This window comes from Psammomys obesus, unplaced genomic scaffold (genome assembly GCF_907164565.1).
Source record: "Psammomys obesus unplaced genomic scaffold, mPsaObe1.curated_primary_1811, whole genome shotgun sequence".
Taxonomy (NCBI): domain Eukaryota; kingdom Metazoa; phylum Chordata; class Mammalia; order Rodentia; family Muridae; genus Psammomys; species Psammomys obesus.
The window spans coordinates 27,095,561-27,120,366 of NW_026596117.1; the positions used below are offsets into that span (position 1 = coordinate 27,095,561).

A 24,806-nucleotide genomic window follows, 5' to 3' on the forward strand; every position below is an offset into this window, starting at 1 on the left:
TCCCATCTTTCTGTAAGAGTGCCCGGCATACAGATATTCATGCTGTGCACACAGCGTTGTGTGAATTTGCACATTCAAACATACCTGCATGGCAAGCACTTTTACCCACCACCCCTCTTCCTGCATTTTAGCTCCTGTATGTTTATATTTCAGAGGTTTGATCATAATCTTTGTATTGCTTGGGTTCCTCTTTCTTGGAGTTTACTCTTCAAATTTTCATGTCTACATGTTTTGTCTGATAGATGAAACTTTGACAGTTGTGCCTTCAGCTGCTTTTCCAGCCATTGTTCTTTTCCTTTTCTCCCCCTAGGGATACGTTGCTATCATTGTAAAATATTTTGTAAAGACACAATAGTCCTCCAAGGTTTCTTTTCAGTATGGTTTCTTTTTATTATTCAGATTGGATTTTTTTTCAAATCTTATTTTATCAAGTCCCCTCTCTCTCATTTCACAGCCTTATCTATTTATCAGTTTTAAATTTGATGACTGTACTTTTTTATTTCTTAAACTTGAACCTGGCTCTTCTTTGTTTTCCCTTGTTGGCTGGGACTTACTTCTCCCCATGCATTTGTGCTTTCTTGCTGGCTCAATTGAGTTGCCTTCAGACCCTTGTCACACCACTTTGACTCGGCTGCCACTTCAGCTGGACATCTGTTTGCTTTTCGCAATTTATTTTAAGATTGTTCTGCATCTTCATTGCACGAGAACCGGGTATCTGGGGCTTTTGAATGAGCCTCAATGTCTTCTTGGCTCCACCCCAGCTTCCTCTGGGGTCACTCTGGAAAGAAGGTGGCAGCATCTTGGATCTGCCAGGTTGGGTCCTCTTCAGTCTTGTTCTCACTGAAGGGGAGTCTCTTTATTGTACTGGGTTTACATGGCGGTTGTAGGTCCCCTGTGGGTCAGTTTTGTTGGGATTGGTAGAGATGCTCTGTTATTTTTCTCTCAGTAACTCCCTTGACAATGTACTATAGGGGAAGAACAGGCAGACTCATTGCCTTGAGGAGGTGGCAAATAGAATGACACGTCACTTGGCTTCTCCTGTTGTTATCCCAGGAGGGAGAAGAGTGAAGATGAGAGTCTGGGCTCCTTGTCTTGTATCTATAGTCATTATGAGGATGAGGGGTGCTTGCTACTCTCTGGGGATATAGAAGCCCTGCTTCTCTATCTTACCCTTTTGTGACTACCAGGAATCATAGGTGGGCCCCTTACCTTTAGCTTTCTCCCTTGGATTTCTCTGACCATCTGGAGTCTGAGCCGTTTTCCTTATTTTTTAATTGGCATCACATTTATCCCAAATCAGTGGAGACATGTTCTGCTAAGCAGGTGATGAGGGAAGTGACTGGATTTACAGCAGCAGGATGTAGTCCATAGGCTAGCGGAAGGAGGGTCAGAAATCATCCTTTGACATCTCTTAGTCTGTAGTTAGTGATGTGGTCGGGTCTGTCTTTATTATGAAAGCTGGTCTAGCTGCTGGGCAGTAGCAAAGGGAAGGACTGAGATCATAGCTCACCCTTGTTACAGTTATTCTGACCTCACAGAAGTAGCCGCCCACTGAAAGCCTGGGAAGAAGAAGGTGGAATGGTTCCAAGATGGGGCCAGCAGGGACATGGCTAAGCTTCATGCAGGTCCTACTCAGAAGAGAGGCAAGTTGCTGCCCAAGGAACTGAAGAAAACTGATTGACAGAAAGGAATAGTCATGGTGATAAAAACCAAACAACAAAAGGGTCCTTTACCCCAGTGCCTAGCAGACATCACTAAATCAATCCCCCAATCACTAAATCCCAAGATGTTCTTCCGGGCACTGTCAGCTGATGGAAGGTGTGTGGCTCAGCCTAGAAGCTCATTCCAGATGCACAGGGTACCAGATTCAGACTGTGACTGTGACTGGCCTGAGATACAACAGCCGACGTTAGTGACTGGCTGAGTGGCGAAGGGGCCGGAGGGAATTTCTTTGATAACAAAAATCAAGTCCTACATGATCTAGTTTGTTAATTCTGGAAGATTTAGAGTCATCCTGCTTACAAGCTCAGTTTCCGGGGGAGAGATGGGAGTGATTTATGGCGACATCTATTAAGCGTTTATAGAACATGATACATGTGTTCTTGCTCCTACCATAAAATTAATTGTTGCTAATTAGTTAGGGCTGCCAGCTCACTTATGTATGGAGTCTGTCACTCTCCCTTCTCCTGGTCCAGCTAATTACTTCCCAGACACCACTACCTCAGTGTCCTGTAGTTTCTCTCCCACTTCACGTTTCTTTATTATTTATTTTCCTTAATGTTTCTGTGTTTAATAGTTCCATGCATTTGATCAAACCCACTCCCATTCTTCTCTATCCGGTTCCTCCCCTATTTCCTCAACACTCCTCCTTCCCAACCCAAACGTTCTTTTCTAAAACCCACGTATTACTGCCTATGCGTGCACGGGTGCAGAACCATCTCTCGGAGCACGGCAGCCTCTCAGGGACAGCCTCCATGAGGACAACTGACTCTCCCTCCCTCTGCAGCCATCACCACCAATGGCTCTTCAGACGGACAGGGAGCATTTCTTCTTTAAACACTCAAGTCCGCTGTTTGCTCTGCTTGGCCTGGAATAGAAGCATAAGGTTGGGAGCACAGAAGTCCTCCTGGGTGGCATGAGGATGTCCTGTGAGGTAGTGTACAGCCCTAGGCACCACGCACGTGCATTTGGTTCCAAACCAGCATCCCTGTTTCAGAAGCCCTTCTCTTCATCAGGTCCTGAATCCCCGAGAACTCTCATGAAGCGTTCACGGACTTGGCTTCAGTCACCATTTCTGAGTTGCCTGTGTCTGGGAGAGATGTCATTCTGATAGAGTGACGGTTCTACACAAGGGCAGTGATAGAGAAAGTGGGGTGGGCAGCTTCTTGGCTCCAGAGCAGTCACCTTGCATGGAACGCCACAACAGACTGGCTAAGGGAGATGTGTGATGTCCAGTGGACGCTGTGACAAGGACCGATCTTGTCCACAGTCCTCACAGCTCCCAAAGGCTCTGACTCCAGCATCTTGGCCTAGGGGGTTCTGCTTCTGGTATTGCTACAGATATTTCCATGGTGTGAGGAAGGTATTCTATCTGACTTTGATGACAGCAGGTGCTCTGCCTTGTCCAACCAGTGTGAACCCACGGGTGACAGTCTCGTGTGGTTGTTATCACATTTAATGATAATCAACAGACAGGGCTTTTCCTCCACAGGGCTCTGCACCCAGGGAAGCTTGTTCTCACTTCTGTGTCATGAACCAACTAAACGGCAGACCCCGGGAGGGAGAATCCTGCCTGCATTCCTTGGCCTGTGCATGCCTCTGCCCGCCGCCTGCCAGACAGCTTATTTTCACACATCCCCGTCGCAGGGCGAGATGACTTCACTGACTGGCGAGCAGCTGTTAGTATAAAGTGTGAGGTGGCTGGTGTGTGTGTGAGGCCCGCGTGCCAGAGTCAAGTGAGGTGGCTGATGTGCATGCGTGAGAAGCTCACATGCCAGAGAACCAGTGGAAAGTACAGCCCAGCGGTTGAAATTTAAAGGGGAAGTGGGCCTTAATTGAAATCCTAAATTAATTCAAATCACGAAAGTGGAAGCTGCAGATATAGTCCCGGTATGCTCATGACTACAAACCCTCTGGCCATGCCACAGAAAGGGACTAGCTCAGAGATTAGCCTTCTTGCTTTGGGACAGCGGCAAACAATGGGTCACAAAAAGGCAGCATGAAGAACCATGGCTGTCAGGAGGCTGTGTGGCCACGCATTAGGACATAGGCTTCTCATCTGTCTTAGTCCACTTTCTGTTGCTCTTATGCCAGACTGGAGATCAGTTGTGTTATGAAAAACAGCCCATGGCTGTGGAGGCTTGGAGTCAAAAGCATGAACAATCAGCTACTAAGAGCCTCTTGCTGCACCGAAACATGGCGAAGGCAATTGACATTCCTGCATGACTTCCGGGATCAGCCGGAGGGGCTGCACTGGAATGAGGCTATCACAGACACATGCACAGAAAAGCTTGGACCGGCTGGGCTGCGCGCTCAGATGGCGATGCCACAGCACCCCAGAAGCTCAGGTGTTTATGATACATGGTTGAACAGGAAAGCGGGGTGTTTGCATACAGCAGGGCGTGGAGGTGGGTTACCAGCACAGAGCTAAAAAGGACTGATGTCTGCGGCAGCCATTTCTGCAGAAGAGCAGTCTGCAGGTGGTAAACGTGCAGGGTGAGAAGGCAATGGTGGACACGTTTTGCCCACACCGACAACATCGGCGATCCAATCCGAGGAAGGCTTTGCCATCCCTCTGAGCCTCACCTGGGGAAGGCTTTGCCCCTCCCACAGGGCTGAGGCATTTTGGTCCTTGACAGGGACATACGCCCATGTCACCCATCCTCCCAGGAGGCCCTTTGCTCTGCAGACAGAGTGTGATTAACCAATTGACAGTTTTGAGCTTTCTCCCATTTTAGAAATAACATTAGTAACACCACCATGGATGCCTCCCTCATCATCTCATCCGAAGCTCTCTTTCAAATACATCAACTCTCACCCTCACACCATCCTCCGCTGCCTGACACCTCTACCTCTGCTCCCCTCGTGTTTTACCTATAAATTTTGTCTCCAGAAAGAATTTTTTGTTTGTTTTGCTATCTTGATCTCCAGAATATCTACCATGCCTCTTTCATGTAAAGAACATTGAACATTCTTTCCAAAGCCAGGCTGGAGGTTTGTAGAGATGAGCCCATGACCTCTTTAAACCCCCGTTTTCTCAACTGTAAAGCGGAGCTCTGGAGATTTTCACAGCGTGCTTCACAGAGTTGTTTTAATGTTCAAATAAAATAGCATGGGAGAGTTCTTTACAAGCTTTGAAGTGCTCCAAGAACAGAAGGCTCCGTTGTTATTGTGGCTTGTCTGTGATATTTAACATTAAATGGAACCAATAAAATGTATCCATAAGGCACTGTTGAATCTTGAGTGCCAAATTGCTCAATAGCAGTGGTCATGCCATATAACATTTATGGAACATTTCATTGTTGGGAGTACTTTTTATTTAGAATACAGTTTGTTCTCCATAGCACCCCACGAACTTGCAGAGTTTTGAGGGCAGGACAGCAATCAAAGTGGACAAACGCAGGGGTGGGTTGCTGAAGGCCATGTGGTCGGCTGACGGTTATGAATGGCCTGAGCTTTCCATCTTGCTCATTCTTCACGTTCCCACCACCGCCTGGACCTGCAGCCCTGCCCCAAGGGTACTTTCCTCCGTGGTTCTCACCCTCCATTCTATTGCCTGCACATGCACAACCCTAAGGCAGAGGGACACCACCTAAGAGCACTTTATGTCTTGCAGAATTTCTCCCCTCAGTAATGGCAGAAACATGTTCTGAGAAAGGCACCCTTAAGCAGTTCCGTCATGAGTTCAATGCAGGGGATAGTTGAGATGGCCACTCACACAGTGTAGCCTCCTCGTATGGGCAAGAGCCAAGCTGGACATGGGATACATGCGCATACTATGACAGGCTACTTTTCAGCGACCGTCCTTGCGTGAGGGTGAACCTTGCCATCAAGGTATAGGGCATTAGCTAATTTATAGTCACACAGGGCCAGTGACATGTCAGTCAATTAGCAGCTAAAACTGGCCAAATCCTGGGGACTTTCCGGTAGGAGCCTGTAGCAGAGAGAAGTAACAATCCAAGGTTACCCTCCCCCCGCCCCGCTCTCTCTGCAGACAGCTAAATGCTCCTGAGAAGTCAGATTCTCCATATTGCTTTTTTTATGTAGGAGCCCAGTGAATCTGAGGCCCATTCTGGGGCTGGGATAAATGGTGAGCTCTTTGGTCCCCTGCTAGCTTGAAGGAGGAGAACTGCAGCATCTGCCATGGTTCACACATCAGCACAGGAGCCCTGTGGCAGCTTGCTTAGCTGAGGACTCCCGAGCCCCAGAATGGATGCCTGCCTCTGGTTCACTGCCCGGGTTTTGGATTGGGGCAAACACACATGCTTTCCTCACCAGTGTGAAGCCCACTGAGGCGCTGCACGGACACCGGGGAGCCACAGGTGCCAGCTGATGATTTCTACTTCAGCCGTTCAAACACTTCAACAGGCTGAGCTGCTCCCTTCAGAAGGACACTCTCAGAGGAGGGAGCTTCCTTGCAAGACTCTGTGGCAAGCTAAGGAAGCAGTGGGAGCTAATTGCTTTGAGCCCCTACAGAATCCCCAACAGGATCCCAGAGCCCTGTGGATAGAATTATGCTCTCTGCTGAACCTGTGTGTTTAGACAATCACGTCTTTGCTGTTCACTTTTTAGCTTCAGCCTTCTGAGTAGAATTTGCAATGCTGACTGCAGAGTTTGAAGGCTTTCCACATTACAGAAGCACAGAGAACCAGCCCCCATCATAAGACAGAGAGGAAAGGCACCTGGGTGTCGTACCCCACACCACAAATCTGCTGTCAACTCAGAAGCAATAGCTGTCCCTGTAGCCATACACAAACTGGGCAGTGCCAAGTGGACTCGGTGTCCCTGGGCCTGTACAAGCATTGGACTCAGTAGGTTTAAAGAAATAACACTTACGTGGAAGAGAATAGCAATAGCAGGCTAAGGGAGGGGTGAAAAGAGAGGGTATGAGTTAGGGGCTTTATCAGAACACAGTACCTAGGGATGGGATTCTCAAACACTAAAATAAGAAGAGACAAACTACCTTTATCACTGAGGACTTATCGCCCCGGTTGACCCTCAGAGCTTTGCACCTCATCAGAATAGAGCAGATCTAGGGTTGGGAAGATGTCTCAGTGGTTAAGGACACTTGTTGGTGTTGTGGGAGACGGAGGTTCAGCTCCCAGCACCCACATGGTAGCTAGTCACTGTGTCTCTCCAGTTCTAGAGGACATGGCCCGCTCTCCCTGCCCCTGCGGGCACTGCCCAAATGTGGTATATACAGATACACATAAGGAAAACATCCGTGTATGTAAGATAAAAAGAAATAAATTTTCTAAAAAAAATAGGTAGAGAGTGTGAATGAGCAAGGGACCACAGGAATAAACATGGCACTGTCAGAGGCAAGGTGCCTTTCCTGCTAAGAGCAGACTCTAGAACATCCCATTGATTTCAAAGAGCCATTTTCTCCCCGGCTCTACCCCACTCTTACATATCTAAGCTGCGTTTCGCTGTGTTTATTTAGCAAATGTTTCCTTCCAGTGAGAAGGATCGGGGTATAATGAAAACGGTACACATTAAAGGCGGCCAGATGCGTTTGGAGACCTATCAGCTCTGGAACACACACTTGGTGCCTGGCTGTCTCTCCTTATTAAATGAGTGGGCTGTTCAAGGCCTTCAGGCCCAGAGCCTGTCTGAACTCTCTGAGAACATTCCATCTGCTGTGGAAGCTTCTGGCAGCACAAACTTAGAAACAGACTGAAAAAAAGAAGGGCTCGGGTTGGTGAGCAAAGTGTGTCTGTTTGTTTGTTTTGACACTGACGGGCTGGCAAGAGGATCTCCTCACGGATGAGCTCTCAGAGCACTTCTGGAAATGAAGTGCCAAGCTTGTGTGTGGAGTGTGGTCAGCTTAGAATCTGGGGTCTGCATAGGCTTGCCATGTTCAGTGAGACCTGGAATACCCAAAATCCATCTCTCTACTGTTCTAAATGATCCGGGTTTAATGCACCTCAGAGCCACAGAACATCATTCTCTTCAGCCTCGAATGTAAATTTGCTCATTCTAAAGCAAGGCCTACCTACGTGCAATGACTCAATTCAAGTCAGACATCCTGTTCACAGAGGCTCCATAACTGACGTCAGAGCCCAAGAAACTCCATCAATCATCCACCTTTTTTTATTTTATTAATTACACTTTATTTACTTTGTATCCCCCCATAAGCCCCTCTCTCCTCCCCTCCTGATACCACCTTCCCTCCCCCTTCTTCATGCATGCCCCTCCTCAAGTCCACTGATAGGGGAGGTCCTCCTCTCCTTTCTTCTGGTCTTAGTCTATCAGATCACATCAGGAGTGGCAGCATTGTCATCTTCTGTGGCCTGGTAAGGCTGCTCCCCCTCAGGGGGAGGTGATCAAAGAGCAGGCCAATCAGATTATGTCAGAGGCAGTCCCTCTTCCCTTTACTATGTAACCCACTTGGACACTAAACTGCCATGGGCTACATCTGTGCAGGCGTTCTAGGTTATCTCCATGTGTGGTCCTTGGTTGGAGTATGAGTCTCTGGGAAGACCCCTGTGTTTAAATTTTCTGATTCTGTTGCTCTCCTCGTGGAGTTCCTGTCCTTTCCAGATCTTAAAAAGAAGAAAACAGGAAACAAGCTAGGAACCTGCCACAGAAGGTCTCTGAAAGGCTTTGCCCTGCAAACTATCAAAACAGATGCTGAGACTTATGGCCAACTGTTGGGCAGAGTGCATGGAATCTTATGTAAGAAGTAGGAAATCATCCACCTTTTAATTCTCAGGCTTAAGAAGGATTTGAGAGCACCTGACAATGGGCTCCTGAAAGAGAAAGTCAAGGGAGAGGGCAAATTTGCCTTTTAGAATCCCAAGACTCTTGTTGTATCATACTCTAATTTGAATACCAATGGGGACAATTTTGACAATGATACAGGAAAGGTAAAACAAGGAAATGGCAGCAGTTGGAATGAAAACAGCATCCAGGCAATAACTCCCTGTCATACAGAGAAGCACCTTAGGCCTGGCCAGAATAGACAGTGGGAAAGTCACTTAGAAGAACTAGAAGCAACCCAGCTCTCAGGTGCAGGAGAGAGGCGGGAAGAGTGCAGACAGATTCCCAGTTGTGTAGAAGGGCCGTGGAAGTGCCTTACGCTAGGAGATGAAAGCCAAATGCAAGAAGACTGATTATAGCCCTGGGGATCATCCCCAGAGAACCAATAGTCAAATTGGTTTTCAGCGGTTACCAGGTCAGTGAGAGCAAAAACAGGGAAGAGGGTGGAAGGTTCTAGTTGTTTTCATCAGGCTTTTGGTTTAATCTGTTGCTGTGAGCACATACTACTTTAACTGTTCTCTCTCTCCCTCCTTCCTTCCCACCCTCCTTCCCTATCTTCCTCCCTCTCTCCCTCCCTTCCTCTCTCTCCTATCTCTTTCACATCCTTTACAATTCAGAAATTTCACTTAGAAAAGAAGACATAGTGATATATTCAGCCTAGGAAGATCAAATAACAAAATATCTGTCTGCTTTGGCCTGAGTGAATGGAAATTTCATTTGTTTTGACCTAAATAGTTTTCAGCTTTGGGCTTCAGTGCAGACATGTCGGCACATGAAAATCCAGCATGTGAGCAAGTCAGTGACATCCTGGCCTTCTGGAAATGTCATAATTTGTTACACGCAACAATGCACTCTTTGACAAACATTTCAGTCCCGCACAGCTTACAATGGAAAACCTGAATGATGCATGCACTAACCTTCACCCATGTACTGGAAAGCCTTTTTTCAAACTTCTAAAAAACTCTTAACCCTATGTTAAGGGTTAAGATGTAAGACATCTTACATCTGTCAAGGAACTTTTTGTCTTCTATAGCTGTTATCTGTGAACTAGTCATTTCCCAGTTCAACTATCTTCACTGAAGAAAATAATCATAGTCTGTGAGAAGCAGAAATTATTTGCTTGGTGTGTGAAGCCAAACCTGGCATCTGTGATTACTTCCCAGGTGTGGCTAAAGCCCAGTTACTTGACAGTCTATTCCATCTCTTTACTATGCAAATGGAGAATGGACTCTCTCCCCTGGTCACTCAGGAGACCAGGAGATTTGAATATCATAATGTAGATAAAAATGTTTAACCCAAGGCCTAGCAAATGCCTGATCCTACTCAGGTCCCTTCCACTTCCTTGCTCTTTAATCTTCCACAGCAGTAACCACTGTCCTGTTTACACAGATGCTTAAATGGTAATTGGCAGGGCCTGGGAAGGATGCTGGATGGAAAGATTCTGGTAGTTTTGTCAAACTCTTTCAAGCATGTTGCTTCTTAAAACAGATCATCACGTAAGCACACTCAAGAGCTCTTAATCAACTTTCCGTGTTAACTGGGTAGAAAGCTGTGGCCGTATTGGGCCCTGGGATACATCCAAATACCAGTGACCCTCCATGTTTCAGAAATGGGCCATGCGTCATTGGGTAGGAGCAGCATTTAAGCTCTCTTCTTGTGGCAGAGTCAATGGCGAGAGAAGACAGCCCAGGAAAGGCCTGGGGGAGCCCATAGTTTCTAAGGTATTTGTCCCTTCCTACTGTGTTTAGAACTTTCATCATGAGGGTTCCAATCTGATGGTCCAAAGTTGGCTCTGGGGGTCCACTAAGTCTTTCCTGAATACTCAGTAACACAGCATCTTGATGCCCCTCCTCCACATTCTGGCTGTGCCGTGTTAGGCACGTGCTTCTTGCCTGACTCCTCCCCTTCACTGCAGTGTATGCCCGAGAAGAAGATGCTCAAACATTTACCTAGCAGCACACCGTGTTATTTGGGTTGCTCCTGACTGATCGTGTGGATTCCCTTGTAGGTACTTTGGCAAAGGACCTCTCTTTTACAGAAAGCGTTAGGAGGCTATTGGTCATGTCCCCAGGAAAGGCACAGGAGTGGAGGGAGCCTGAGACAAAGCAGACACCAGTGAGGAGCCACAGACGAGGCTGGTGTGCACGTCCTGGGAGGAGGCAGTGAGCAGGGTGTCACAGGAGGTTTGGGAGCCTCGGGGGGAAGGAAGAACTTTAGAGTTCAAGGATCCAGAGTCGGAGGGCTAGGCAGAGAAGACTGTCTGGTCTACCTGCCAGGATTCTGTGCAATCATTCTGCATAATGATTTTTGAAAATACAAACATTGCCAGGGCTGACTGACAAGTATTGTCCCAGCAGGGAGAGCTGTCAGGGCAAATCAATCCAATTCTGCCACATGCCAGTGTGTGGAACAGATATAATTTTGGCTGTTCGGTGATGTCAAAGCGAAGGATGTACCGTCTGTGTATTTTGAAGTGTGGTGTTCCTTTCAGTCTAACAGCTTGAAAGATTTCTGGGGCTCTTCCCCACCCTTGGCTGTTTCTGCCAAGAAACTGCATTTCACTTCAAATAACTCCATCACTTCACCTGCTGTGATGCTCTGGTTACAGCTGCCATGCTCCCCGCCTCGGGCGGCGCGGCCCGCTGGAATTGGGTCTGGGACTGAAGGTACTTTGCTGCTGCTAGTGACTCTTGCACAAGGCATCCAGGCAGATGCCAGATGCCCTCCCAGAAAGGTTAAACTGTTGCAAGGGCCTGCCTTATTCTTTACTGCGCTTGGTGCAATGTTTGGCTCAAGGAATTCAGGTGGCTTGTGCCTAACAAGCTGTGGGAGCCTTGACCTTCTGCTCACTCATCAGTGGCCTGTTGCTACAGTAGGACTCAAGGCATCTCACAAGGCAGTTCATTCAAAATCTCTACTGTTTTCAGTATCCCCCTCCCCAAAGCCCCTCCAACCTGCCCTGGTTCTCTCCTGTTACCTCTCACCACTCTTTCTTCCTTTCCCTTCTGTCCTTCTCCAGTTCTTTTCTCTTTTGGTGTCCACTTAATTTCTCACCCTTTTCGCACACACCCCAGACTTTAAAATCCCTCCTGGCTCCCCCCGCCCACCAGCATCACCATGACACCTCCAGACTGATCTGTCTGCCTCTGATCCTTCCCTTTGCTGCCCCAATCCCTCTACTCTAAGATGTCACTACTCCGCCCACGGTTGTCTGCCTTCTCCTCTGTGGGTGCTCGGCATCACCCATAGCCCTGTCTCCTACCTCCCATGAATACGCTTGGGTCTCCTCTGTCTTTGTCGTTCGTCACATTCTTTGAGGATTCATCCTTGGAGACATCCTCTGCTCCCTTTGGGATCAGTGGAGAACAGAGCCGATGATGGCTGACCTTGCTGAGCTCTGTGCTCAGAAGGACAAAGGCTGAGGAGGAACCCTGGGTGACAGAGCCACTCTCAGCCCATCCCAACCTCATGGCAGCGAGCTTTCTAGATGGCTCCCTTGCCCCCAGCTTCACTACAACCCAAAAAACCACGTTATTGTTGTACACATTGCTTCTTCCCTATGTACAAAGACCTGCTTTAGCTCTGTAGAACTGAGGTGATAAAAGTATAGATGAGTGAAATGGTGGCTGGATGGATAGTTAGATACATAGAAAGATAGATGATAGACGGATAGATGATAGATGGATTGATAGATGGGTAGGTTATCACAAACCATAGATTGATTGTAGAATGCATGTTCTGGAGAAATCCCAAGATGCCATTTAGCCTCGAATCCATCATTTAAAGAAGAGGAAATGGGAACATAGCACTACGAAGTCACTTATCCTCGAGTCCCTCTTTCTTCGTGTAAGAATCCACCTGAAAGGCTTGGAAGCTGTTCAAGGTACTCCATGCCCCACTCCACCTTCCCTCTGTGCTTTATGACCTGCTGTCCTGGAGGGAGAAACATGACTAGTCATGATTTCTTAAGCATACCCAGACTTCCCTCTTCCTCCTTCTTGTTCATTCTCTTCCTTCCCTCATTTTCATGCTCCGTCATTATTTTCTCTTTCTCAGTAACTTGACCATTTCTACATGTTCAATGCTTTCATTTACTCATGTAAGAATTTTGATCCCCTAATGTGATGTAGGCTCATCAGTGGGTTCAGGGAAATTAAATCGTTTGTCAACTTCATGCCCACGGCGTTCTTATGTGTACCTATAGGCTCTTATGTTCATGGATTATACTATTGAGACCACATGGTTCCCTGCACAAAGCTTAGGCCAGAAGTGACTTTTGTGTTGTATATTTATTTTATTTAAAAAAATATTTTTGAAAACATATGTGGGTGTTTTTCCTGCACATATATGTATGTGTGTGTACCACATACACGCTTGAGGAGGCCAGTAAAGGTTGTTAGATTTCCAGGAACTGGTATTATAGATGGTTGTGAGCTGCCATGTGAAAGCTGAGTATTGAACCAGGGTCTCTGGAAGGGCAGTAAGTGCTCCTAGCCATTGGACTCTTGCCAGCTCCAAATGTTTGCTTTTTTTTTTTCCACTGATCTCTGCCTGCCCCTGTGGGGACAGAGTCAGGGGTGTCAGTCATTGGCTAATCCCATGTAAAAGCACCTTGGCCTATTCCTTGGAAAACTGACTGTCGTAAGAATTTTACTTCACAGTGGGAGTGTCTGTGCTTTTCGCTTTATCAAGCCTAATCTTTTAAAATTATGCTGGTCTTTGGTCTTCTTCAGCAATGGACTTTAGATTCGAGTTTTGCCTTAGACTGAGTAAGCCTGTAGGAGTTCGGACTCCATGCAGTTTCACTTGACTTAGCACCTTGCCTTAGCTTTTGATCTTGTTCCACCTGGCCGGATATGTTCCTCGAGTTTTTGCCTGTCTTCACGCCTTATTCAATACACAAAGTATTTTGTGAGCAAAGCAAAGGTAGAAGTAGATGGCGCCATAGACATGCATACATGTAGCCCATGGGCTCCTGGAGGACAAGGGCAGTGTAGGCATCCCTTTTCTTGGTGCCAGGCACCCTAGGAGGTGTTTAGTAATAGCTTGTTGAATTAAATCGACAAAAGCAGGCCTTTGCAGGTAGGCAAGGCAAAAGCGCTCTTTCTTTGCGTTTGTTTTTAATAAGAAGATTGAAGAGAGTCAGTGTCCTGGTGAAAAGAACTCACACCTTCCTGTTCCCAGCTGTGGAGTCTTGGATGAGTTATTTAGCTTTTCAGGACCCTATCCCTTTCCGTTTAATGTGAAGTAGAGGTAAGAATGCCCCAGTGGACTGCTGTGAACAGTGCCTGCTCTCCTGACTCCACATATCCTCTGGCCCATAATAGCAGCCAGCTTGTGGTAGGTGCCTCTTTCCTCTTGTCAATGGGAGCTGTTCTTGGAAAAGCAGAGCAAGTGGATTCTCTACGACCACACGGCCATCCAGTAACTGTGATGTTATCTGTAAAATAGATGTGGCTTTTGACCTAACTGTAGGGAATGAAAATTAATTGATGGGTTGTTTTGTTTTGTTTTGTTAAAAACTCCTTAAGAATGGCTCAGTATGAGTACATGTCCCATTTCATCAATAGAATAATCTGCAAGTATCTCGTCTTTTGTTGTCTAGATGCTTTGTGTCTGTGATCTTAGATATTTATTTTCAATTTTGCACCATTTTGCATCAGAATAAAAATGTAGATGGAAATACAAAACATCATTTTCATGCTTCACATAAATGGGCTTCCAAAAGTTGAGCACATTTACCTGACTCCATTTTCTGCCATATGCTGAGAGAACACCACTCTTGTCAGCCACATGACCGCATATTCCATTTTTCGCTCTCATGTTTTGTGGGTTTTGGCAGTTTCCTACTAAACATAAAATTGTTCATTTTCGAGATGTTCAGCCCCTTACAGATGGTCAGTATGGAGTCTGGAGTATGTGTAGTAGAGAGGGCAGTCACAGGGAAATGTCTGTCTCGCTTCAATGTCAGCAGGCATTGCGTTGGATGGTGGTAAAGTCTGCCTCCTATGCCAAAGTGGAGTCTACAGATGCCACTGCTGGGCAGCCTGGCACCTAGGACTAAGGAAATAGAAGGGTTAAAGTGCCCATTGCAAAGCCCCACTCCTGTCTGCCATCTTCCTCCTCAGAACCATAAATACTTAAAAATGAGAGGGGGAGAGAGAGGTAGAGAGGGAGGGGAAAGGAGGGTGAGACAGACACACACACACACAGAGAGAGAGAGAGAGAGAGTCACTCGGTTCCTGGTATAAGCAGGCACTAAGTAATGTCCACTTTAAGGCCCATGTGCTGGGCAGACTGTGTCCATGGGGCCAAGGTTTCTGTGAAATGTTATTAGCCTGGAAATGGAAAAGATACATTTCCTGCTTGAGACCTTAAGTGGGCAGAGCTATAGTTATTTATATCTTTATTAGTTTTCTATTCAGTAATAATGGATATGGACATGAACTGATACTTTATTGCTTTTGGATGTGTACAACACTTTTTCTTCTAGAGGGAAATCTATAGCAAGAATTGAATTTAAACACTCTGAGGCCAGTGGCAGCTTAGGCTGGGACAACCACTTTGCCGCCCAATGCATAATTTTCATTGATGATAATATGACTGCAACACAATACCAAAAACTGGCTCCTTTCTACTGCGCAAGAGGCAAAGGACCGAGGATACCAAGTTTCCAGTCTCCGGAAAATTCCACCAATGATCTCTCCCTGGGGACAGGAGAGTAGAGGCATGGAAATAGGATAAATTTCAAAGAAAACTTTTTTTTCCATAAAACTTTTTGCAGCAAGGTCAGCTATCATCTTGAGTTTTCCTTCAGAGGAAGAAATTCATGTGGAGCTGGAAATCTTGATCATTTACATTTTTACATTTATCTATCTATTTGTGTGTGTGTGTGTGTGTGTGTGTGTGTGTGTGTTTCTGTGTGTCTGTGTGTAGATCAAATGTCAATATGCAGGTCTCTCCTTCCATCATGGGGGTTGCAGAGATCAATTCAGTTTGTCAGGCTCGTCCTTACCCTCTGGGGACATCTTGCTGACCCTTACTTAACTTTTAATCTTGAATTTTTTAGTGATTTTACTCGTTTCCAAAGTTAAAGCTGAGGGTCACTGATTTCAGAGGAAGGAGCAGGTGAGACTTCCCTGGTTACAGGATGGGAGCCTACCCACTGAGACCTTGGGCTTGCCCCACTGGGGGGTATTTCAAAGGAAATGAAGCAAATGACTATAGAGCCCTCTAAGAAAGTGGAGTGAAAGGATGTCAGAGCCCAGGTGAAGCACCTCTCTTCCTGAGCGCCTCCCTCCCCTAGGAACATTCAGCTTTGAGTTTTAGCAACAGCTCAACCAAGTCTCCTTATGCCTGTGGACTCTTCACTTCCAAAAGCCAAAGGGATGAGCAGTCTGGTGTCTGTCTGGAGCTTAGGCAAGTTCCTAGATCTCTCTGTTACCTGAGCTCTGAGATGGAAGGTGTGAGGAGACCCAGGAAATCTGAGAGAGGAAATATGAGGCAGGTGTTCAGCTGGGTGATGGGAGAATCCAAGATGTCAGCAAGGACAGGGCAGAGAGTGTGCAGGTTGGAGGATTCCTGAGAGAGAGAAGTGTCAGAACATCTGGAGCTCTAGCAGGAGGTGAATAAAACAGAAGTGAGGACCTTCTGGAGAAGCCAGGGCTGGACCATGGCTTTCCTTTGGAAGGCTACAAAGCCTGGGTGCTCTTGGGAGCTCCTGGAACTGCAGACACTGCTCCACGAATTGCACAGGAACTGGAAGGGTTTATTTGAGAGCCCTGCTGGGGTGACAGCCTTGAAGGGCGGGGCTCCTGGCTTGTCCAGGAAAAATAGAAAGTGAAGCAAATTAGGATAGGCCCTGGTGTTTTCATGAAGGAAAAGAATTTCTTACTAGCTCACTTGTGTGGAAACCTTCAGATTGTGGTTTTTGTTGTTATTTTTACCCATTCCGGAATTTCCATTCCTGGATTTTCAGAGAACCAGGCTCTTCATTGTTTACTTAGAAGGATTGCTTCAGTTAACTGAGAGAGTGTCCTCAAACCTGTGAAACAAGATCTTTCAGTAATTTTATACAGCATCAATTTAGTATGTAGAACATACTGAAGCCCTGTCAGGAACACAATCGCAAAATCCTTACTTGTGACGAAGTATAAAAGAGATGCTTACTGTGTATGGAGGTAATACATCGGCAAAGGACATTTTCAGATAATCTGTGCCCATGAGAGAGCCAACAAATGCTGACAGCCCATTTTATAAAGAAAAGATCTATCTTCTGCTCCCAGGTTTAACACGGGAAAATTGTTCCCAACTGTAGTTTTGAAACCGATGAAATGGACTGTGGCTTAAACTACCCTTCCACCAGCTTCCTCTACTGTTTAGAAAAATAAATTTTAATGTGTTAATCAAATGCCAAAAAAAAAAAAGAAAGAAAGAAAAGAAAATAAAAAAAGTTAAATGTTTGCCTGGGTCTTACTGGAGTTCCAAGTGAATCAAATGGCAACTTAGTTCCTAATGAGTATGTGACAGCAAGAAGTTACCTGTCAAATACAAGTTGGTCCCTGGTTGGTAGGAATCACTGATGAGTTTTCAGAGTGCTCTTCTAATGGACACAGTCCCCGCCTCTGGAATCAGCACGCCTGCTCACAGGTTGTTAACATGCTTCTTTATGTCTGCGAACAGCATTGCTCAGAGTTTGCAGAGGCTCAGGGAGATCAGAGCCAATGAACTACCGGGGAGGAGAATTCCCATCAAATCAAAACTTTGATCACCACTCGAATTTTCTGAAAAGCTGCACCTACAAAGGAGCTGTGTCGGGATCCTGCTATGCACAGTCCATGGTGCAGATGGGCCAGTTCCTCCCCAGAACCTGGTGAATGGCCGGAAGGGAGGGGAATGGCTCTATCAAACCTTGTGGCAAATCTCTGGACTCTGTGGAGTGACGGGTGTCTTTGTTTTACAGTTGTTCAGCACATCAAGAGACACAACATTGTTCTGAAGAGGGAGCTTGGTGAAGGAGCCTTTGGAAAAGTTTTCCTAGCAGAGTGCTATAACCTCTGTCCAGAGCAGGATAAGATCCTGGTGGCCGTGAAGGTAAGAGAACATTCCAGAATATCTCATGGTCCCACTAAGGTGTAGGGCTTTAGTTTTGTTTTATTGTAGTAACCAATCCGGGAGTACATTATGTCTTCAATGGGACACACGTGTTTAGATTCTTTTGCCTAAATGGGTCCTCAGAAGGACATGGGGTGGGGGTACATTCAACTGTCCACAGGAAGTGTTTCTTGCAGGCAACCCTCCAATTTTCAGGCTATGTTTGAAAGTTATACCAACAAAGTTCTAGATCCAGGTCAACGGGATCAGACAGAACAGAGTCAGCAAAGCTATGGTGCAAGCTTCTTTCTCCAGATTTTGGAGGCTGGTGACTCTACTACCTGAAAAGGGTTGCATTTTCCAGAATCTAGAAGGAAGGAATATTGACTCCATTGCACTGACTTTCCCTATATACCATCCATACTTGTCCCTTCCAAACTGTCTAAATCCACAGGATAGTTTTTACAGCATAGACATGATTTCAGCAAGAGTTGGATGACATGTCCTATAGATTTCATCATCATAGCAAATGTTAGAGTTTCTACAAAATAAAGAAATCCGAAAGTCCTTCATCGTAGTCATGTTCTCCCAAAGTTAAAAAAAAAGAGTCCTGTTCTCCAACAAAATAAACAATAACATTGAAAAGATCAATTTCCTGTTCAGCTTTCTAGAGCTTAGGGAAAATATGATGATGAGCTTGGGCAGACCTTTGAAACATGCATTATAAATTTTTTGAAAACTCGCTAAGGTATTTTTGTTAAGTGTTTATCAAATATTTAAAAGGTCATACAATTGTAAAATGAGTCAAATGTAAAAAGCGTCAATGAATGTGGTTGTGGCTAATGTAATAAAATTCAACCTCTTAGATTAATTAAAGATGGTGAAGTTATCATTGTTGTTGAATTGCGTTTATACTAAACAGGGACCATTTGCATGAATCATATTTCTTTATCCAGTATAAACTAGGTAATATTTTATTCCCTTAAGAAATCAGGTGCACATTCCACTATAATACCAGGTTTATTATGCTATACACACATAAATAAGTAAGGGAATAAAACTATGCTTAAAGTCTTCCATTCTAAAAATCAGTCAGTTTCATAAAAGTTATTCCAGATAGAAAAAAGTGTACGTTTTCTGTCCTCATGATTTGAAATTTTAATATAAGCCCAGTCCAGAGTGGAATGACTCTCGTAAACTCCCAGAAAACCCTTAAGAACTGCAGCTTTCGACGGCTAAGGGACCAGTGCTTCTAGGAATTATCAGCTCGTCAAATGCACATTAGCTCTCCAGCACAGGGAGATTCGATGGGGCTTGAGAGAAGAGGGAGAAGAGGGCTATCCTAAAGAGATGGGAGAAGCCGCTGCAGGACGGATCTGTGCTGGTTGGAGGGATTAATTCCCTCTCTGTTCTTACTTCTTTTCTTCCATCTGTTGACAAAGCTCGAAGCTTCCCTATTTTTTTTTTTCTTTTTAGCACATCCTATTCAGGGTGGCAGTGTCTTATCTTCTCTAGTTTATGCTTTTTCTTCAATCTTCTTTACCCTTGGGGATAAATGAGACCAAAGGTGCTGCTACTTTTGCAATTTTATAGATGAACAAGTGTTCAGGCTGGAAGAATTGCGGGGGTTGTCTACCTCTAGCCAAGCCGTTTGTATCAAACCAATAAAATGAAGACCTAGGTCCATGGTGGGTCCATGTCTTACACGCTACTTGGAGGCCAGTCGGGAAGCCAAGTCCAGGCTTTTGACTCGGAGTTTACTTCACAAGTATGTGAAAATTCTGGGTAACCAGGGGGTTCTAGGTGACAGCGTGGGAATAGTGAAGACAGCCTGGCCAGACATGTGGGCAGCCAGCAGCATTTTCAGTAGCCCTAGCCTCTCATCCCCGCCCTGGGCCGACTTTTCTATACTTTTACAACTCCCTAAGGAAAAGGGGCTAAGGGGCTACAGTCGGGATGTTTGCAGCTTGTACATTCAGATCCCCTTTGAGCAAACGCTGAGACAAAGTGTCTGGCCTAGTCTACCAACAATGCAGGGTGAACTGACGACGCTTAGTTAGGTCCTGGTCCACCCCTGCCCAACCTCAGCCCTGCTCTACAGGATCACTTACCATTCTGCCTCTCTGTTCACAGCATACTTTGCTGTGGGTCTCTCTCCTGCTGACATTGTTAGTTAGGCCCTCCTCTCGTTTAGTTCCAATTACAGCTCCGATTCTTTGAATCAGACCCAGCACCCATTCTTGCCAAGTATGTTTCTGCAAATTAGTGATCTGAGATAAATGTTTGCTCATTAAACAGTGCTGCTGGGTGTGTGTGGGCGTGGGAGAGTACTTGACCCTTTGTCAGATCCTCTTTTCCCTTTACCAGTCTTCTTGGAGTTAAAATGAAATTGTCGTCGCCAACGAGAAGGACAAAGACACCGTAGATTAAAATTTCACTCTTACTTCGTGACCACACACCTAAGGCCTTACTTAGCAGTGACCTTGAGTGTGAATGTTTGTTATCACAAGCTTACCTGCTACAACTCAAACTTGAGCCAGGCACCATGTCAGCTCTCTGGAATTCAGAGGCTGTGTCTTCGTGAGCTCTAGGGTGAATCAGGTCACAATAACTCACAGACTTTTCACACAGACTCTCTGCAGCCTGGGCAGACTTGCTTGCAGGGCTTTGGTCCAATTGAAAATATATTCAGGTCTAAATTAAATCTTGGAGGAAAGCGTCCATCATTGCCCTCTGACCTTAACAAAATGGTTTATGTTTTGCGCTTCATTTTTTAAGCAACGCTAAACTGAACACATCTTCCAGGACAGCACAGCCTCTCACCTCTCTGGAGTAGCTTGGGTTGCTCCTATTCCATTGGCTGCACCCAGGGATGTTTGACAGCCTTTCTGCTGTTGCCTAGCAACCCCCGCAGCATTGACTATGCATGCTAAGAAACTGCAGCCATTGTCCTTTTTCCATCTCTGGAAAGAGCTGACTTTGGTTTGAAATCCAAAGCTTTCTGTGCAGATTGACAGGTGTCAGGTTCAGGTGAATTCTAGTGTTGATTCTCCCAAATAATTTAGTAGGTTGAAAGGTCCAGTTTTCTAGGCCACATGCATGCCTTCAAGGACACACAGGCTGCTCCCATTAGAGGATCTGTTTGTTTGGATTCAGCTGAATTGTGAATTGCCCTTTTCTTGATTTTTTTATATGACCTTTGTTTTTCATGGATATTAGCCATTTTCCCCTTTATACTGAATTATTTTTAAAAAAGCCCATAGCGAGGAGAGAAGTGAAGACACCAGTCTTTGATCAAACCCAGTTACTTTACCTTTGAGTTACTCAGTTGCCAAGGAAACACTCCATCGCAGTTCCCCTGCATTAACTGTCGATGCATTAGCTATTTTTGGCCCCATCCAACATGCATTTCAATAACTACCCTTCCTACAACTTTTTTTTTTTATATCATGAATGCAAGCTGATTTTTAGGTTTTCAAATAAAGCCGCAAGTCTGCTTTGTAGGATCTATTCACCTCCCTGGCTAACTCCAGGTTATTTCTAGAAACAAGGAATGCTGAATATGAGAGAGACCTCTAAAAGTACAGAAATAAAACCTTAGCCTGGCGCTTTATGGTTGAGAAATCTGAGACCCAGGAAGTCAAGCAACTCTCTCAAGGTGTTAAGTTAAAAAGAGTCCCAGACAGGGCACAACTGAAGTCTTAGCAGAGCCAGAAGTGTGCTGGGCAGAATCAATAGACACTTTCCTGAGAGCATATTTTAAGATTTTTGCTTTTAAAGTTTCTGAATTCCTTCTTTCCCACAGAGGAATTAATGGCATTTTTCTCCCCCAAGAGTTTGGAAAAGCTACCTCACAAACTATCTTTTCACCAGGGGCAGCACAGCATCTGCCCCAATACCCAGTCCACACCCAGGGGCCCAGTACAGCAACATCAGCTGATATGTCTCGGTTCAAGCTGTCTCTTTTGAAGGCTTGTCTTTTCTTGTCCCCCAGACAGATCAGACTGCGTTCTATCTGCTGCCAAGGCATCTTTAATTGGCCTTTATAGCACCATCAACGTTTTAAAATGATGTATTAGTGTGTTTACTTAATGAGTGACATCGCATGTCTGTGACCTCTTTTAGGGTGTCAGTCATACTCTCCAGGGGGAGCGATGACTTCTAGCACATTGCCTAATATGTAGTATGGTGTAAAAGAGAAACGCTAATTGAATGAATGAAGAGATGATAGGTGAGTGGATGGGTGCAGACCATGGAAATAATAGGATTCGGATGCACTAGTGTTGACCGTTGGCATTTCTACACAACAAAGTGGCTTTATTAAACACTGATAGTCACAGCTGAAAGTTTGTATATGATATATAATATTAATAATAGAATATACTGAGAACTCATTTAGAAATGGATGAATAATAGCCAAGTGCAGTGGCACATGCCTGAAATCCCTAGCACTTGGGGAGGCAGAGGCAGGTGGATCTCTGTGAGTTCAAGGCCATCCTGGTCTTCAAAGAGAGTTCCAGGACAGCCAAGGCTATGCAGAGAAGCTCTGTCTCATAAAAGCCAAACAACAAGAACAGAAATGGTTAAATAAGCCTGTCATGGTGGCACACACTTCTAGTCCTAATACTTGACAGCAAGACCCAGCATTGATGGTAACCTTCAGCTGCATAGTGATTTTTGATACCAAGGGGGCTATCTGAGACCTTGTCTCCAAATGAAAGAAAAAGGGAGGAATGGCTGAATAGTTATATAGATTAAAAACAAACAAACAAACAAACAAACAAAAAAAACCAAAAAAACAGAACTTCATAGGACTTGAGAGATGGCTCAGCAGTTAAGAACACCGGCTGCTCTTGCAGAGGACCTGTGTTCCTCCACCAGCCCCTACATGGCAACTCACAATGATCTGTAACTCCAGTCACAGGGGACGCAGCAGCCTCATCTGGGCTCCAGGGCCCTGCACATGTGAGGTGCATAGGCCTACACACAGGCAAAACATAAAATAAGAAAGCAAATCTCAATAAAATGACTGAAAGAAAATAAAAACGAACTAACGAAGAAAAACCCAGAGGTCCAGGGATGAGTGACCCACCCAAGGTCAAACAGCTTGCACAAGGTCATTTACTACCAGACCTATTCCTGTGCTCATTGTGACCACATTTTCATTAAATTTCACGTGTGCCCTGGCAAGCCAACTGAGAAAATTCAGCACAATACCACTTCTAAAAAAAGTCTAAAAGAGTAGATTTTGTGTGCAAGGATAGGAGTCACTTTCTTATGTAGACAAAGAAAAGTTTGTCAGGAAGTAAATAGGGGTAGAAAAATTAGATTCCCAAGAGAGAGTTTTGACTTCGGGGAAATGCAAGCAAAGCATACACCCCATGACTGACTTTCCTAAAAAGCAAGGATCACTGAAAGCCAAGTCAGATTGACTTAAGAAGAGAGTGTGCTGTGGAAAGGCATACCCTTGCCACTCTTAACCTGGCTTTGGGAACTGCTGGCTTCAGAAAAATCAACCGGTGCCTCCTTACGCCTGCGTCTCACCTCTTGGTTTGCTTTCTTTAACACCACCTTCATTTTCAGACAGGTTCTCCTCATTGAATAGCAAAGACTGATCTTTTTATTGGCTTGTCTTTGAGTTATGTCACAGTGAAATATTCTGATTCCCCGGGGACGGGTCACACACTCATTCACGGAAGAAGGCAATGAAGTCAGCCTGTAAAACACAAATGGAATGAACATGAGGAAATGTGGTTGCATAGGAACATATCAGAGATGTTGGACTATATTCTTTTATTTATTTTTTTCTGAGACAGGGTTTCTCCGTGTAGCCTTGGCTGTCTTGGACTCTCTTTATAGACTAGGCTGGCCTCAAACTCACAGGGATCTGCCTGCCTCTGCCTTCCTGAGGGCTGGGACTACAGGAGTGAGCCACCGGGCCTGGCTTTGGACTATATTCTTTAAAAGATAAAAGATTCATTGGGCAAAACACAGAAGATGGTCATCTCAAACAGGAAGTGAGAGTCATTCTTTACTGTGATTGGGCCATTTGGGATCCATGAGCTTGCTCAGGATCAGAGGAAGGCCTTGTGACTGTCTTTCTTTACCTTGTCAGCAGGAGACACCAAGACCCCTCTTGCCTCAGTGGCTCACTGATGTATGTTTAACTGGTAGAAGCACACCAATGGCTTACATTGCCTCTAGGTTTCCTTGGGAGGGGTGATTTGGGGGCCAGTTTCCCCAGTCAGTCATGTACATGCCACAGCACCTTCCTATAGTTTAGCCATCTAAAGGTGCCATAGGTACCAAAGACGTCACTTTCAGGAAGGAAGGAACGAGGGTTACCTCTCTCGGAATATGTATAAGCAATTGAAGAAAGAAAGGCACATCCTCTTCCATCCTGAGGCAGTAGGATTCATAAATAAGAGGACACACAGAGAGCCCATAGACACCATTTCTCTGCCCTAGCAAGTTGGTTTCTAGAGCGGATCTCACCTTTCCTCCTTTTCTTCCTTCTTTCTTCTCACGGTCATCACACCCTCCTGTAGATCCTGACTCATCATGAGCTCCCTCCCTCTCTTTCCTCTCCTTCAGATTCTTTTCTACACTTCCCATTTACACTGATGTGTTTAATCCTTGCCTCCACAAAATGGAAACAGGAAGAATTATTGTCCTTAAGGACGTTTGTCAGTGTTTCCCTAAATGAGCACCCGTGTGTTCCAGTGGGACTCAGGCCGGAGAAAGCTCTGCTCATCTATTCTTCACTGGGCTCTTGGAACAAAATCACTTAATTTTGAATGAGGCTTTGCTAAAAGCTTGGTCATCTTTGTTGTCTAGACATTACTTAGTAGTTGTCTATTGCTCTTGAGTGTGTGTGTGTATGTGTCTGTGTACATACATGCCCCTGTGCACTTATAACACACAGAGCAAGGCTTTCTTGTAAGAACCCTTGTGTGCTCCCATTGTTAAGTAGCTCCTCTAAGATAGATTCGCCAGAAACTTTAATGTCTAACCCTTGATTAGATACAGTTGTGTCTTGTTGGTCACATTGGCCACTGTTTTCTGGGTGATTCTAATTTACTCACATATTTTCAGAGACATTAAAAATCAAAACAGGATAGTTCATTCTAATTGGGAATCAAACTTGGGCCAAGGCATGAAGAACATCAAATTCCAACTACACATACACACACACACACACACACACACACACACACACACACACACACACA

At 45.3% G+C, this 24,806-nt stretch overlaps 1 protein-coding gene across 3 annotated transcripts in view; it reads left to right on the forward strand.

Annotated features, from left to right (window-relative positions):
• Ntrk2 (neurotrophic receptor tyrosine kinase 2) overlaps positions 1 to 24,806 on the forward strand; it is a 297,297-nt gene that overhangs the window by 201,487 nt on the left and 71,004 nt on the right. For all 3 annotated transcript variants that reach the window (XM_055629282.1, XM_055629283.1, XM_055629284.1), the window contains one exon: positions 17,444 to 17,574. In XM_055629282.1, coding sequence (XP_055485257.1) covers positions 17,444 to 17,574 — 131 coding nt within the window. The remainder of the gene's footprint in view (positions 1 to 17,443; positions 17,575 to 24,806) is intronic.